We start from the raw sequence: 16196 nt of genomic DNA, 5'->3' as shown, positions 1-16196 counted from the left end.
GTGTCTGTGGCCTTATTATGATTTTAGGCAGCCTCTCTGCTAATGGATGGGGCTGTGTTCCTGTCTTGCTAGTTGTTTGGCATAGGGTGTTCAGCACTGTAGCTTGCTGGTCATTGAGTGATGCTGGGTCTTGATGTTGAGATGGAGATCTCTGAGAGATGTTTGCCGTTTGGTATTACGTGGAGCTGGGAGGTCTCTTGTGGACCAGTGTTCTGAACTTTTCTCTCCCACCACAGTAGCACAGCCCTGACGTCTGGCTGGAGCACCAAGAACCTTTCCTCCACATGGCTCAGAATAAAAGGGAGAAAGAAAAGAAAGAAGGAAAGAAGAAGATAAAATAAAATAGTAAAGTTATTAAAATAAAAAATAAAAAATAATTATTAAGAAAAAACCTTTTTAAGTAATAAAAAAAATTGGACAGACAGAACCCTAGAACAAATGGTAAAAGCAAAGATATACAGACAAAATCACACACAGAAGCATACAGATACACACTCACAATAAGAGGAAAAGGGAAAAAAAATATATATATATATCATTGTTCCCAAAGTCCACCTCCTCAATTTGGGATGATTTGTTGTCTATTCAGGTATTCCACAGATGCAGGGTACATCAAGTTGATTGTGGAGCTTTAATCCTCTGCTTCTGAGGCTGCTGGGAGAGATTTCCCTTTCTCTTCTTTGTTCGCACAGCTGCCGGGGTTCAGCTTTGGATTTGGACCCGCCTCTGCGTGTAGGTCACCTGAGGGCGTCTGTTCCCCGCCCAGACAGGACGGGGTTAAAGGAGCAGCTGCTTCGGGGGCTCTGGCTCACCCAGGCCGCGGGGAGGGAGGTGTATAGAGGAGGCGGGGCGAGCCTGCGGCGTCAGCGGCCGGCGTGACGTTGCAGCAGGCTGAGGCGCGCAGTGCGTTCTCCCGGGGCAGTTGTCCCTGGATCACGGGACCCTGGCAGTGGTGGGCTGCACAGGCTCCCAGGAGGGGCGGTGTGGAGGGTGACCTGTGCTCGCACACAGGATTTTTGGAGGCGGCAGCAGCAGCCCCAGCGTCTCACGCCCGTCTCTGGGGTCCGGGCTGATAACCGTGGCTCGCGCCTGTCTCTGGATTCTGCGCTGTTAGCCGTGGCTCGCGCCCGCCTCTGGGGTCCGCGCTGATAGCCGCGGCTCGCGCCAGTCTCTGGAGTTCGTTTAGGCGGCGCTCTGAATCCCCTCTCTTTGCGCGCCGCGAAACAAAGAAGCAAGAAAAAGTCTCTTGCCTCTTCGGCAGCTGCAGACTTTTTCCCGGTCTCCCTCCCAGCCAGCTGTGGTGCGCTAACCCCTTCAGGCTGTGTTCACGCTGCCAACCCCAGTCCTCTCCCTACCATCCGACCAAAGCCCGAGCCTCAGCTCCCAGCCCCACCCGCCCCGGCGGGTGAGCAGACGAGCCTCTCGGGCTGGTGAGTGCTGCTCGGCGCCGAGCCTCCGTGCGGGAATCTCTCCGCTTTGCCCTCCGCACCCCTGTGGCTGCGCTCTCCTCCATGGCTCCGAAGCTTCCCCCCTCTGCCACCCGCAGTCTCTGCCCGCGAAGGTCCTTCCTAGTGCGTGGAAATCTTTCCTCCTTCACAGCTCCCTCCCACTGGTGCAGGTGCCGTCCCTATTCTTTTGTCTCTGTTATTTCTTTTTTCTTTTGCCCTACCCAAGTACGGGGGGAGTTTCTTGCCTTTTGGGAGGTCGGACGTTTTCTGTCAGCGCTCAGTGGGTGTTCTGTAGGAGCAGTTCCACGTGTAGATGTATTTCTACTGTATCTGTGGGAAGGAAGGTGATCTCCGCGTCTTACTCTTCCGCCATCTTCTCCCCAACCCAATCTCTTGTAGTTTTAAGTGTACAGAAATTTCACCTCCTTGGTTAAGTTTGTTTCTTTAAATTTATTGTTTTTAATGTTATTGTAAATGGGATTGTTTTCTTTATTTCTATAACATATTTCATTGTTAGTATATAGAAACACCACTGATTTTTGTATGTAGATTTTATACCCTGCAACCTCACTGAATTTGTTTATTTTAGCAGTTCTTTTGGTGGAGTCTTTAGGGTTTTCTATATATAAGATCCTGTCATCTGAAAACAGAGGCAATTTTTCTTCTTCCTTTCCAATTTGGATGCTTTTCTTTTTCTTTTTCTTTTTTGCCTAATTGCTCTGGTTAGGACTTAAAGTACTATGTTGAAAACTCACCTCCTTTCAAGAAAACATCAAAATCACAACTAACTGCTGAACAACCATCAGCAAGAAAAACTGGAACCTACCAGAAAAGATATTCTACATCCAGAGACAAAGAAGAAGCCACAGTGGGATAGTAGGAGGGGCACTTTTGCTATATAATCAAATCCCATACCTACTGGGTGGGCGACCCACAAACTGGGAAATAATCATGTTGCAGAGGTTCTCCCAGAGGAGTAAGAGTTCTGAGCCCCACATCAGGCTCCCCAGCCTGGGGGTCTAGCATTGGGAGGAAGAGTGCCCAGAACATTTGGCTTTTAAGGCTAGCAGGGCTTAAGTGCAGGAGCTGCACAGGACTGGGAGGAACAGAGACTCCACTCTGAGAGGGCACACAGAAGGTTTCATGTACACTGGGATCCAGGGCAAAGCAGTGACTCCATAGGAGCCTGGGCCAGACCTACCTGCGGATCTTGGAGGGTCTCCTGGGGAGGCGGGGATTGGTTGTGGCTCACTGTGGGGGCAGGGACACTGGTGGAAGAGTTCCCAGGGAATATTCATTGGTGTGAGCTCTCCCAGAGGTCGCCATTTTGTCACCGAGGCCTGGCCCTACCTTACAGCCTGCAGGCTCCAGTGCTAGTATGCCTCAGGACAAACATCCAACAGGGTGGGAATAAAGCTTCACCCATCAGCAGACAGGCTGCCTAAAATTGTCCTGAGCTCACAGCTGCCTCTAAAGACACCCCTTGACATGGCCCTGCCCACCAGAGGGACAAGACCAAGCTCCACCTACCAGTGGACAGGCACCAGTCCCTCCCACCAGGAAGCCTGCACAAGCTCCTGGACCAAACTCACTCAACAGACGGCAGACAACACCAGAAACAAGAGGAACTACAAACCTTTAGCCTGAGAAATGGAGATCGCAAGCACAGAAAGTTAGACAAAATTAGACGGCAGAGAATATATTCCAGAAGAAGAAACAAGATAAAACCCCAGAACAACAACTAAGTGAAGTGGAGATGGGCAATCTGCCTGAAAAAATATTCAGAGTAATGATAGTAAAGATGATCCAGGATCTCAGAAAAAGAATGGCGGCACAGGGAGATCAGCTCAGTGCTTTGTGACCACCTAGAGGGGTGGGATAGGGAGGGTAGGAGGGCGACACTAGAGGGAGGGGATATGGGGATATATGTATACATACAGCTGATTCATTTTGTTATACAGCAGAAACTAACACAACATTGTAAAGCAATTATACTCCAATAAAGGTGTCAAAAAAAAAGAAAAGAATGGCAGCACAGACCAAGAAGATATAAGATTCAAAGAACACACAGAGATAAATGATACAATAACTGAAATGAAGAATACACTAGAAGGAATCAGTAGCAGAATAAATGAGGCAGAAAAATGAATAAGTGAGCTGGAAGACAGATTGGTGGAAATTCCTGCTGTGAAACAGAATTTAAAAAAAGAATGAAAAGAAATTAGGACAGTCTAAGAGACCTCTGGGGCAACACTAAACACACCAACATTCACATTATAGGGGTCCCAGAAGGAGAAGAGAGAGAGAAAGAGCCTCAGAAACTATTTGAAGTGATAATAGCTGAAAACTTCCCTAACATGGGAAAGGAAACACTCAAGTCCAGGAAGCACAGAGAGTCCCATACGGGATAAACCCAAGGAGGAGCATGCCAAGACACATATTAATCAAATTGACAAAAATTAAACACAAATAGGAAATATTAAAAGCAACAAGGGAAAAAGCAACAAATAACATACAGGGGAATGCTTATATGGTTATATGCTGATTTTTCAGCCGAAACTCTGCAGGCCAAAAGGGAGTGGCATGATACATTTAAAGAGATGAAAGGGACAAACCTACAACCAAGAATGCTCTACCCAGCAATGCTCTCATTCACATTTTATGGAGACATCAAAAGCTTTATAGACAAGCAAAAGCTAAGAGAATTCAACACCACCAAACCAGCTTTACAGCAAATGCTAAAGGAACTTCTCTAGGCAGAAAAGAAAGTGCCACAACTAGAAAAAAAAAATTATGAAAGGGAAAGCTCACTGGTAAAGGCAAACATACAGTAAAGGTAGGAAATCATCAGCACACAAATATGATATCAAAATCAGCAATTGTGAGGAGGGATATTGGAAATGCATTTGAAATTAAGAGACCAGCAACTTAAAACAATCTGTGTGTGTGTGTGTATACTGGTATATCAAAACCTCATGGTAACCACAAACCAAAAATATACAATAGATACATACACAAAAAAGAAAGCAATCTAAACACAACTCTAAAGATACTCATCTAATCAGAAGAGAAGAGAACAAAAGAGGAAGAGAAGAAAAAATATTTACAAAAACAAATTCTAAACAATTAATAAAATGGCAGTAAGAACATACATATTGATAATTACCTTAGATGTGAATGGATTAAATGCTCCAACCAAAGACATAGACTGGCTGAATGGATACAAAAACAAGACTTGTATACATGCTGTCTGCAAGAGACCCACTTCAGATCTAGGGACATGTACAGACTGATAGTGAGGGGATGAAAAAGTCATTCCATGGAAATGGAAATCAAAAGAAAGCTGGAGTAGCAATACTCATATAAGACAAAATAGACTTTAAAATAAAGACTGTTACAGGAGACAAAGAAGGACGCTACATAATGATCAAGAGATCAATCCAAGAAGAAGATATAACAATCGTAAATATATAGGCACCCAATATAGGAACATCTCAATATATAAGGCAAATGTTAACATCCATAAAAGGAGAAATCAACAGTAATGCAATAATAGTGGGGACATTAACACCGGACTTACGTCAATGAACAAATCATCCAGACAGAAAATCAATAAGGAAACACAAGCCTTAAATGACACATGAGACCAGAGGGACTTAATTCATATTTATAGAATATTCCATCCGAAAGCAGCAGAATACACATTCTTCTCAAGTGCACATGGACATTCTCCAGGATAGATCACATGCTGGGCCACAAAGCAAACCTCAGTGAATTTAAGAAAATTGAAATCATATCAAGCATCTTTTCTGAGCACAATGCTATGAGATTAGAAATCAACTACAAGAAAAAAACTGTAAAAAACACAAACACATGGAAGCTAAACAACATGTTATGGAACAACCAATGGGTCACTGAAGAAATCAAAGAGGAAATTTAAAAAATTACCTAGAGACAAGTGAAAATGAAAACATGACGATCCAAAACCTTTGGGATGCAGCAAAAGCAGTTCTAAGAGGGAAGTTTATAGCAATACAGTCTTACCACAGGAAACAAGAAAAATCTCAAATAAATAACCTAACCTTACACCTAAAGCAACAAGATAAAGAGGAACAAACAAAACCCAAAGTTAGTAGAAGGAAAAAAACCCCATAAAGATGAGAGCAGAAAGAAATGAAATAGGGATGAAGAAAACAGTAGCAAAGATCAATGAAACTAAAATCTCGTTCTTTGAGAAGATAAACAAAATTGATAAACCTTTAGCCAGACTCATCAAGAAAAAATGGGAAAGGGCTCAAATCAATAAAATTAGAAGTGAAAAACGAGAAGTTACAACTGACGCCACAGAAACACAAAGGATAATAAGCAACTACTAGAAGCAACTATACACCAATAAAATGGACAACCTAGAAGAAATGGAAAAATTCTAAGAAAGGGACAATCTTCCCAGACTGAACCAGGAAGAAATAGAAAATATGAACAGACCAGTCACAAGTACTGAAATTGAAACTGTGATTTTAAAACTTCCAACAAACAAAAGTCCAGGACCAGATGGCTTCACAGGTGAATTCTATCCAACATTTAGAGGAGAGTTAACACCTGTCCTTCTGAAGTTATTCCAGAAAATTGCAGAGGAAGGAAGACTCCCAAACTCATTCTATGAGGCCACCATCATCCTAATACCAAAACCAGACAAAGATACCACAATAAAAGAAAATTATAGGCCAATATCACTGATGAACATAGATGCAAAAATACTCAACAAAATACTAGCAAACAGAATCCAACAATACATTAAAAGGATCATACACCCCAATCAAGTGAGTTTTATCCCAGGGACACAAGGATTTTTCAATATCTGCAAATCAGTGTGATACACCACATTAACAAATTGAAGAATAAAAAGCATATGATCATCTCAATAGATGCAGAAAAAGCTTTTCACAAAATTCAACACCAATTCTTTTTTTGTTTTTTTTTTTAAATTAATTAATTATTTATTTTTGGCTGTGTTGGGTCTTCGTTTCTGTGCGAGGGCTTTCTCTAGTTGCGGCAAGCGGGGGCCACTCTTCATCACAGTGCGTGAGCCTCTCACTCTTGTGGCCTCTCGTTGCGGAGCACAGGCTCCAGACGCGCAGGCTCAGTAGTTGTGGCTCACGGGCCTAGTTGCTCCGCAGCATGTGGGATATTCCCAGACCAGGGCTCGAACCCATGTCCCCTGCATTGGCAGGCAGATTCTCCACCACTGCGCCACCAGGGAAGCCCCAACACCAATTCTTGATAAAAACTCTCCAGAAAGTGGGCATAGAGGGAACCTACCTCAACATAATAAAGGCCTTTATGAAAAACCCACAGCTAATATCATACTCAACAGTAAAAAGCTGAAAGCATTTCCTCTAAGATCGGGAACAAGACAAGGATATCTACTGTCACCACTTTTATTCCTCATAGTTTTGGAAGTCCTAGCCATGGCAATCAGGGAAGGAAAAGAAATAAAAGGAATCCAAATCGGAAAAGAAGAAGTAAAACCATCACTGTTTGCAAATGACATGATACTATACATAGAAAATCCTAAAGATGCTACTGGAAAACTACTAGAGCTCATCAATGAATTCGGTGAGGTTGCAGAATACAAAATTAATACACAGAAATCTGTTGCATTTCTATACACTAACAACAAAAGTTCAGAAGGAGATATTAAGGAAACAATCCCATTTACCTTCACAACAATAAAAATAAAATACCTAGGAATAAACGTACCTAAGGAGGCAAAAGACCTGTACTCTGAAGACTATAAGACACTGATAAAAGAAATCAAAAATGACAAACCAGATGGAAAGATATACCATGTTCTTGGATTGGAAGAATCAACATTGTGAAAATGACTATACTACCCAAAGCAATCTGCAGATTCAATGCAATCCCTATCAAATTACCAATGGCCTTTTTACTAGAACTAGAACAAAAGAATTTTACAATTTGTATGGAAACACAAAAGACCCTGAATAGCCAAAGCAATCTTGAGAAAGGAAAACGGAGCTGGAGGAATTAGGCTCCCTGACTTTAGACTATACTAGCAAAGCTACAGTGATCAAGACAATATGGTACTGGCACAAAAATAGAAATATAGATCAATGGAACAGGATTGAAAGCCCATAAATAAACCCACACACCTACGGTCACCTAAACTATGACAAAGGAGGCAAAAATATACAACGGAGAAAAGACAGTCTCTTCAGTAAGTGGTGCTGGGAAAACTGTACAGCTACATGGAAAAGAATGAAATTAGAACATTCTCTAACACCACACACAAAAATAAACTCAATAGATTACAGTAAGTCCCTTACATGTGAACCTTCAGGTTGCCAGCTTTCAAAGATGCGAACATGTGTTTGCATGTCCAATCACATTAAGTTAGTTCACATGTCTGGCGTACATTGTCACGTGTGTGTATCCTCTACAAGTTGTGCTTTTGTGTACTCTACTGTACCATGCTGTATAGAGTACAGTAGTACAGTATCTTTATTTCAAGCCCAGGATGTCTGGAAGCAAGTGTAAAAGCAGCAATGATGTAGCTGGTACTGCTAAGAAGTGCCAAGCAATAACGATGGAAGCAAAAGTGAAAACAATTGAGAGAGTGGAGCGAGGCAAAAAGATGGTAGATGTCGCTCGTTCTTATAACATGAGTCATTCAACCATCGGCACAATTCTAAAGAACAAGGACAAGATCATGGAACATGTGAAGTCCGCTGTGCCGATGATGTCGACAGTAACATCGAAGAAGTGTGTAAAAGTGATGGAGGAGATGGAGAAACTTCTCAGTGTGTGGATGCAGGATCAGCATCAGCGTCGAGTCCCGTTCAGCTTAATGCTGATTCAAGAGAAAGCTAAAAGCCTTCAAGAGAAACCTAAAAGACTTGAAAAAGAAACGTGGCAAAGAATCAGAGGGAGCATCTTTTAACACCAGCCATGGGTGGTTTCATCGGTTCAAGGCTAGAGCCAACCTTCACAACGTAAAAGTAAGTGGCGAGGCAGCGAGTGCTGCCTGGGAATTTCCTGAAACGCTTTGAGAAATTATTGATGAAGGCACGTATTTACCTGAGCAGGGTTTTAACGTGGATGAGACAGGACTGTACTGGAAGAGGATGCCAGGCCAAAGTTACATCAGTAAGAAGGAAAAGTTGATGCCCGGCTATAAAGCAGCAAAGGATAGGCTAACTCTGTTTGTTGGCAATGCTTCTGGTGATCTGAAGCTGAAGCCCTCCTTAGTTTATCATTCAGAGAACCCAAAAGCCCTTAAAAACATAGCCAAGGGCTCTCTTCCTGTTGTGTGGAAGAGTAACCCCAAAGCCTGGATTACACAGGCCATTTTCCAGGACTGGTTTTTCCACCACTTTATCGTGGAGGTAGAGAAATATTGCTTCGAGAAAGACGTCCCATTCAACATTCTTTTGCTGCTCGACAGTGCTCCAGGCCACTCCCCATTCATGGACGACTTTCATCCCAACGTCAGAGTAGTGCATCTGCCACTGAATACTATTGAGTACATTGCTCATCCAACCTTTGGACCAGGGAGTTATAGCGACTTTCAAGAAATATCATTTACGTCACACTTTTCATCAGACAGTAAAGGTTAGTGATGAATCAGGAACAACCTTGTGACAATTTTGGAAGGGCTATAACATCTATAAGGCCATAAAAAACATTGACTTTTCTTGACGTAAGGTTACGGCCGTCACCATGAATGGGGTTTGGAAGAACCTTTGGCCGCAGTTTGTTCATGATTTTTGTGGATTTGAGAATGTGGGTGAGGAGTCCAAGGAGGTCTTCAGCAACTTAGTGACCCTCAGCAAGAAGCTGGAGCTAGATCTGCAAGAGGACAGCTTCACTGAACTCCTTGCTGTGCAACGTGAGGAGCTTACTAATGAAGGCCTGATGGAATTGGAGGCCCAGAGAAAGGACGAGGAGAGACAAGAGGAAGAAAAAGTAACTGAAGAACCAAAGAAATTAATGATGCAGGAAATGGCAAGGGGGTTTTCTTTATTTGAGGAGGCACTGTTAGTTTTTGAGGCACAGGACCCGAACGTAGAACAGTACCCAAAGGTTACAGCAGCCATTCAGAATGCCATCCAGTGCTACCATGTAATCTATGATGAGAAGAAAAGAGCTACTACCCAGACATCACTGGATTGTTTTTTCAAGAGAGTAGGTAGAATTGAATCCAGCAAGGAACCAGAACCTGTGCCATCAGCGTCAGGCATGAGTGAGATTGCAGCTTGCCCTCCATCACCTATGGCTGATGATCCTTCAGCTCTACCATCTCCCACCTCCCCTCCCTCCTCCAGTCAGTAACTCTTTTTGCCTGTTCACTTGATGCCAGCCCCTGTATGCCAGCTGTTGTAGTGTACTACTGTACTTTTCAGGGTAGTGTACTATAAGATTAAAATGTTTTATTTTTTGTGTTTGCTTGTTTTTATGTATTATTTGTGTGGAAAGTATTATAAATCTATTACAGTACAGTACTATATAGCCGATTTTGTACTTGGGTACCTAGGCTAACTTTGTTGGACTTAGAAACAAATTGGACTTAGGAACGTGCTCTTGCAATGGAACTTGTTCGTATGTAGGGGACCTACTGTAACGATCTAAATGTAAGACCAGATACTATAAAACTCTTAGAGGAAAACATAGGCAGAACACTCTTTGACATAAATTGCAGCAATATCTTTTTGGATCCACCCCTAGTGTAATGAAAATAAAAACAAAAATAAACAAATGGGACCTAATTAAACTTAAAAACTTTTGCACAGTAAAGGAAACCATCAACAAAATGAAAAGACAACCACAGAATGGGAGAAAATATTTGCAAACAAAGTGACCAACAGGGGATTAATGTCCAAACTGTACAAATAGCTCATGCAGCTCAATAACAAAAAAAAACCAGACAACCCAATCAAAAAAGGGGCAGAAGACCTAAATAGACATTTCTCCAAAGAAGACATACAGATGGCCAAAAAGCACATGAAAAGATGCTCAACATCACTAATTACTAGAGAAATGCAAATCAGAAGTACAATGAGGTATCATCTCACACCTGTCAGAATGGCCATCATCAAAAAGCCACAAACAACAAATGATGGAGAGGGTGTGGAGAAAAGGGAACACTCCTACACTCTTGATGGGAATATAAATTGATACAACCACTATGGAGAACAGCATGGAGTTTCCTTAAAAAACTAAAAATAGAACTACCGGGACTTCCCTGGTGGCGCAGTGGTTGAGAGTCTGCCTGCCAATGCAGGGGACGCGGGTTCGAGCCCTGGTCTGGGAAGATCCCGCATGCCACGGAGCGGCTGGGCCCGTGAGCCACAATTGCTGAGCCTGCACGTCTGGAGCCTGTGCTCCGCAACAAGAGAGGCCGCGATAGTGAGAGGCCCGCGCACCGCGATGAAGAGTGGCCCCCGCTTGCCGCAACTAGAGAAAGCCCTCGCACAGAAACGAAGACCCAACACAGCCATGAATAGATAAATAAATAATAAATAAATAAATAACTTTAAACAAAAAAAAAAATAGAACTACCATATGATCTAGCAGTCCCACTCCTGGGCATATATCTGGAGAAAACCATAATTTGAAAAGATACATGCACCCCAATATTCATTGCAGCACTATTTACAACAGCCAAGACATGGAAGGAACCTAAATGTCCATCGACAGAGGAATGGATATAGGCATGTGGTACATATGTACAGTGGAGTATTACTCAGCCATAAAAAAGAGTGAAATAATGCCATCCATGTTGCAGCAACATGGATGGACCTAGAGATGATCATACTAAGTGAACTAAGACAGAGAAAGACAAATATCATATGAGATCACTTATATGTGGAATCTAAAAAGATGATACAAATGAACTTATTTACAAAACAGAAACCAACTCACAGACTTTGAAAACAAACTTATGGTTTTCAAAGGGGAAAGGTGGGGGAAGGTATAAATTAGGAGTTTGGGATTAATATATGCACACTACTATATATAAAATAGGTAATCAACAAGGACCTACTGTATAGCACAGGGAGCTCTACTCAATATTCTCTAATCATCTATATGGGAAAAGAATCTGAAGAAGAATGGATATATGTATATGTATAATTGAACCACTGTGCTGTACACCTGAAACTAACAACACATTGTAAATCAACTATACCCCAATATAAAATAAAAATTAAATTGAATAAAAAGAACACATTGTAAATCAACTATACCCCAATATAAAATAAAAATTAAATTGAATAAAAAGAACTTAAAAATAAAATTTAAAAATAAATTACTTAGGTCTAAAAAAAAGTACTATGTTGAATAGAAGTCGTGAGAATGAACATCCTTGTCTTGTTCCTGAGTTTAGAGGAAAACCTTTCACATTTCACCACTGAGTATGTTGTTAGCTGTTGTTTTGTCATATGGCCTTTGTTATTTTGAGATATGTTCCTTTTATACCCAGTTTTTTGAGAGCTTTTGTTATGAAAGAGTGTTGAATTTTGTCATATGCTTTATCTGTATCTATTGAGAGAATCATAGTATTTTTATCTTTCATTCTATTACTGTAATGCATTATTTTTATTGATTTGTGTATGTTGAACCATCTTTGCATCCCAGGAATAAATCCCACTTGATCATGGTGTATGATCTTTTTAATGGGCTGTAGAATTCTGTTTGCTAGTATTTTGTTGAGAATGTTTGCATCTATATTCATCGGGGGTATTGGCCTGTTGCTTTTTTCTTGTGGTATTTTTATCTGGCTTTGGTATCAGGGTAATGCTGGCCTCGTGATATGAGTTTTGGTGTGTTCCCTCTTCAATTGGAAGAGTTTGAGAAAGATTGGCATTAATTCTTCTTCAAATGTTTGATATAAATCACCCCTAAATCCATCTGGTCCTGGTAATTTCTTTGTTGGACCGTTTTTGATTACTGATTCAGCCTCCTTACTCATTATTGGTCTGTTCTGATTTTCTGTTTCTTCCTGATTCAGTCTTAGTGGGTTGTCTGTTTAACTTAGTTTCATTAATTTTTTTTCTGTTATCTTTCTAGTCTCTATTTCATTTATTTCTGCTCTAATCTTTAATTCCCTCCTGCTAAATTTGGGCTTAGTTTTTTCTTTATAGTTCCTTGAGAATTAAAGTTAGGTTGTTTATTTGAGATCTTTTCTTAATGTAGGCATTTATTGCTATAAACTCCCTTCTTAGAACTATCTTTGCTGCATTCCCTAAGTTTTGATATGTTTTCTTTGTTGTTTTTGTTCTCAAAATACTTTCTAATTTGCCTTTTGATTTCTTCTTTGATCCATTGATTATTCAGGAGTGTGTTGTTTAATTTCTATGCATTTGTAAATTTTTCATTTTTCTTCATGTTATTTTTTTCTAGTTTCATGCCATTGCAGTGGGAAAAGATACTTGATATGATTACAATCTTCTTAAATTTGTTAAGGCTTGCTTTCTGGCCCAACATATGATTTATCCTAGAATATGTTCCATGTGTATGTGAGAGGAATATATATTCTGGTGCTGTTGAATGGAATGTTCTGTATGTGTCTATTAGGTCAATTTTGTCTATAGTGTTAGGCCCACTATTGATTAATTTTCAGTTTGGATACCTATGTATTGTTGAAAGTGGGTTTTGAAATGTTCCCTACTGTTATTTATTTCTACCACTCCCTTCAGTTCAGTTAATGTTTGCTTTAAATATTTAGGTGCTCTAGTGTTGAATGTGTATGTATATACAATTGTTATATCCTCTTGATGAATTGACCCCTTTGTCACTATATGGTGTCCTTCTTTGTCTCTTGTGACCGATTTTGACTAAAGTCTATTTTGTCTGATAAGTATAGCCACTCTTGCTCTCTTTTTGTTACCATTTGCATGGAATATCTTTTTCCATCCCTTCACTTTCAGCTTATGTGTGTCCTTAAAGCTAAAGTTAGTCTCTTGTAGATAGCACATTGTTGGATCTTGTTTTTGTTTGTTTTTTATCCATTTAGCCACTCTGTGTCTTTGATTGGATAGTTTAGTCCATTTACATTTAAATATTGATAGTTAAGGGCTTAGTATTCCCATCTTGTTAATTGTTTGAGTTTTTAGTTCCTTTCTTCCTCTTTGATTTATTTTTATAATGGTGTGTCCTAATTCCTTTATCATATATGTGTTTTGCAAATATTTTCTCCCATTGTGTGGCTTGCCTTTTCATTCTCTTAACAGTGTCTTTCACAGAGCAGAAGTTTCTAATTTTAATGAAGTCCAGCTTCTTTTTTCTTTCATGAATTGTGCTTTCAATGTTGTTTAAAAAGTCATCAGTAAACCAAATGTCACTTAGTTTTCTCCTATGTTACCTCTAAGAGTTCTGTAGTTTGAGGTCTTACATTTAGATTTACAATTGTTTTTGAATTAATTTTTGTGAAAGGTTTAAGGTCTGTGCTCAGATTTTTTTTCTTTTTTACATGTGGATGTCCAGTTGTTCCAGCACCAATTGTTTTAAAAAGACTATCCTCATTTTTTTGTACTTCCTGGTTTCCCCCTTCTACTAGTGTGGAAATTAATTACTGTTTCTATTCTTTTAATGATTGTCCTAAAAGAATAGAATCCTTACTTAACTGTCCACCATGTTTGTAGTCTCTCTCTGCTGCACTTTAGCTGCATATTTATTATGTCTTATCTTTCAGTTCACTAATTTTCTCTTCATCTGCTTATAACTTGCTATTAATAAGCCTATCCATTATGTTGCCAATTGGATTATTGTATCTTTCATTTCAAGTAGTTCCTTTTGCTCAAATCAGCAAGGTCACATTTTATAGTTTCTGTTTCTTATAAACTTGTGTGATGTGCAAAGTGTTTAACAACTGATATGGCTTGGGCAATAGTCAGAATGGATACCAGCTGGAAACAACCACTGTAACTGTATCAATATGTATTATTGAATATCAGCCTACTTATATACTTTTTGAGCATATCTTTTATTTCCTTAAACTTTGAAAACAGAGGTGTTTTATAGGCAGTTTTTGATACTTCTTTTATCTACATCCTGAGAATCTGTTTCTGCTGATTCTCATTTATGGTGTCTTGTTTCCTACTGTGCTTAATTTTTTTATGTTTCTACTCAAGATTCTTGAAAAATTATTTATGGAAATATTTTGAAGCCTAAGATGAAGGTGTCTTCCCCCAGAGAGGATTTACATTTGCTTCTTCCTATGTTTGGGACCAATGAAAACTAAATTCATAGCTTGACATCTTTTGGCCTCCCATATAATGTAATTTGGGGCTGTAAATACATGAGAAAGTCTGTTTGTATTACACTTTAGGGACTGGTTTTCCCTACCCCATTTTGTTGCATTCTTCTCAGAACCAAGGTTATCTATCTTTCATTGCAGTCCCCTGAGGATGTGGATAAAAGTGGGTTTACTTCTGGTTTGCCCTTAGCCTAAGAGTGTGATCCCTTGAGCCTTGATGTCTATTTTCCTGACCTAGTAAGGTACATTAAAACTAAAGTTAACATTTGCCTAGGTTTACAAATGCCCACCAGGAAAAAAAAAAAGTAGCTTTAATTCTCCATTTACTTCTCTGGGACCTCACTTTTCCTTAGATACTGCTTGGGAATTGCTTTACTAGTCACTTGCTTTTGGAATTAAAAAAAATGTTATCCAACATTTTTGGTTGTTTTCAGTAGGAGGGTTGGTTTGACATATATAATGTGCCCTATTTTCGGAAGCAGAGTTCACTATTTCCATAGCATTTTAACAGAACAGTTCTTCAAAGATTTTTCTTAGATTCATGTCTTTTCATTATGAGTATCCCTCAGCCATTGTGACTATGTTAATAGTATTAGTAAAATATGGTAAGGTCTTCCTCATATGCTTTGTAAAAGAAACCCAATATTTCTTTTTTCAGGCTAAAGAGGCAGTGACAGAAGCTGAACGACGTGATCCTACAAATCTTTTCACTAAATTTTATGTATTCAAGATTGCAGTCCTAGAGGGCAACTCTGACAGAGGTATAAATGTTATTTATGAGTTATATTTGACTGTTAACACAAAGAATAATCCTCTTTGACCATAATAGAGAAAAATAGCTTTTAAGACAATGGAGTTGAATATATATGCTAGCTTTCCTATGTAAAGATGATACAACCATACAAAAAGAAACTATGGAAGGTTGCATAAAAATAAAAGAACAGGGTTTGCCTATTGAAGGAGTAGGAACTAGGCAGATGTGGGGCAAGAATTGGGGGAAAGTCTTGTTCCTGTATACTTTTTTGTACTTTGTCATTTGAACCAGCCTATTAAAAATTAACTTTAAAAAACTGTGGGGGCAGGGAGAAATTATAATGCAGTCAGTTAAGAATTGTCATTAGAGAATGGAAGTCTCCAGGATACCTTTTGATTGTTTGCACTTATTTGGGAAGTTATTGGTGAGAGATCTGGCCCTGAAATGGAGTTTCTCTCCACAGGGTTGACAGTGGTACAGTTGCTCACATGAACCTTATCCCATTAGTGCTTTGTCCTTAAGTTAAGCGTAGTTTCCTAGCTAGTTGTCTGCACACACGTGTATCTTGACTTGGTCACAGATTTACCTGTGCTGTGATATTATTCCTGCTCAGCTCTGGGTAGCTGAGCAAATCCTGGAGCAATTTGAGCTTCAGACTGGTTGCCCTTTGTGAAGGGCACAAGTAGAGAAATTGAGAAGCTTGAGTTAATGGGTTCAA

General features: G+C 39.9%; 1 protein-coding gene across 1 annotated transcript in view; it reads left to right on the top strand.

The window, feature by feature from the left end:
• Positions 1-16196, top strand: part of TEX11 (testis expressed 11) — a 375812-nt gene that overhangs the window by 256068 nt on the left and 103548 nt on the right. Inside the window, exon 17 of the mRNA XM_068533357.1 lies at positions 15383-15485. Coding sequence (XP_068389458.1) covers positions 15383-15485 — 103 coding nt within the window. The remainder of the gene's footprint in view (positions 1-15382; positions 15486-16196) is intronic.

This window comes from Eschrichtius robustus, chromosome X (assembly GCF_028021215.1).
Source record: "Eschrichtius robustus isolate mEscRob2 chromosome X, mEscRob2.pri, whole genome shotgun sequence".
In the NCBI taxonomy this organism is placed as follows: domain Eukaryota; kingdom Metazoa; phylum Chordata; class Mammalia; order Artiodactyla; family Eschrichtiidae; genus Eschrichtius; species Eschrichtius robustus.
This window is presented reverse-complemented; position numbering and strand designations above follow the sequence as displayed.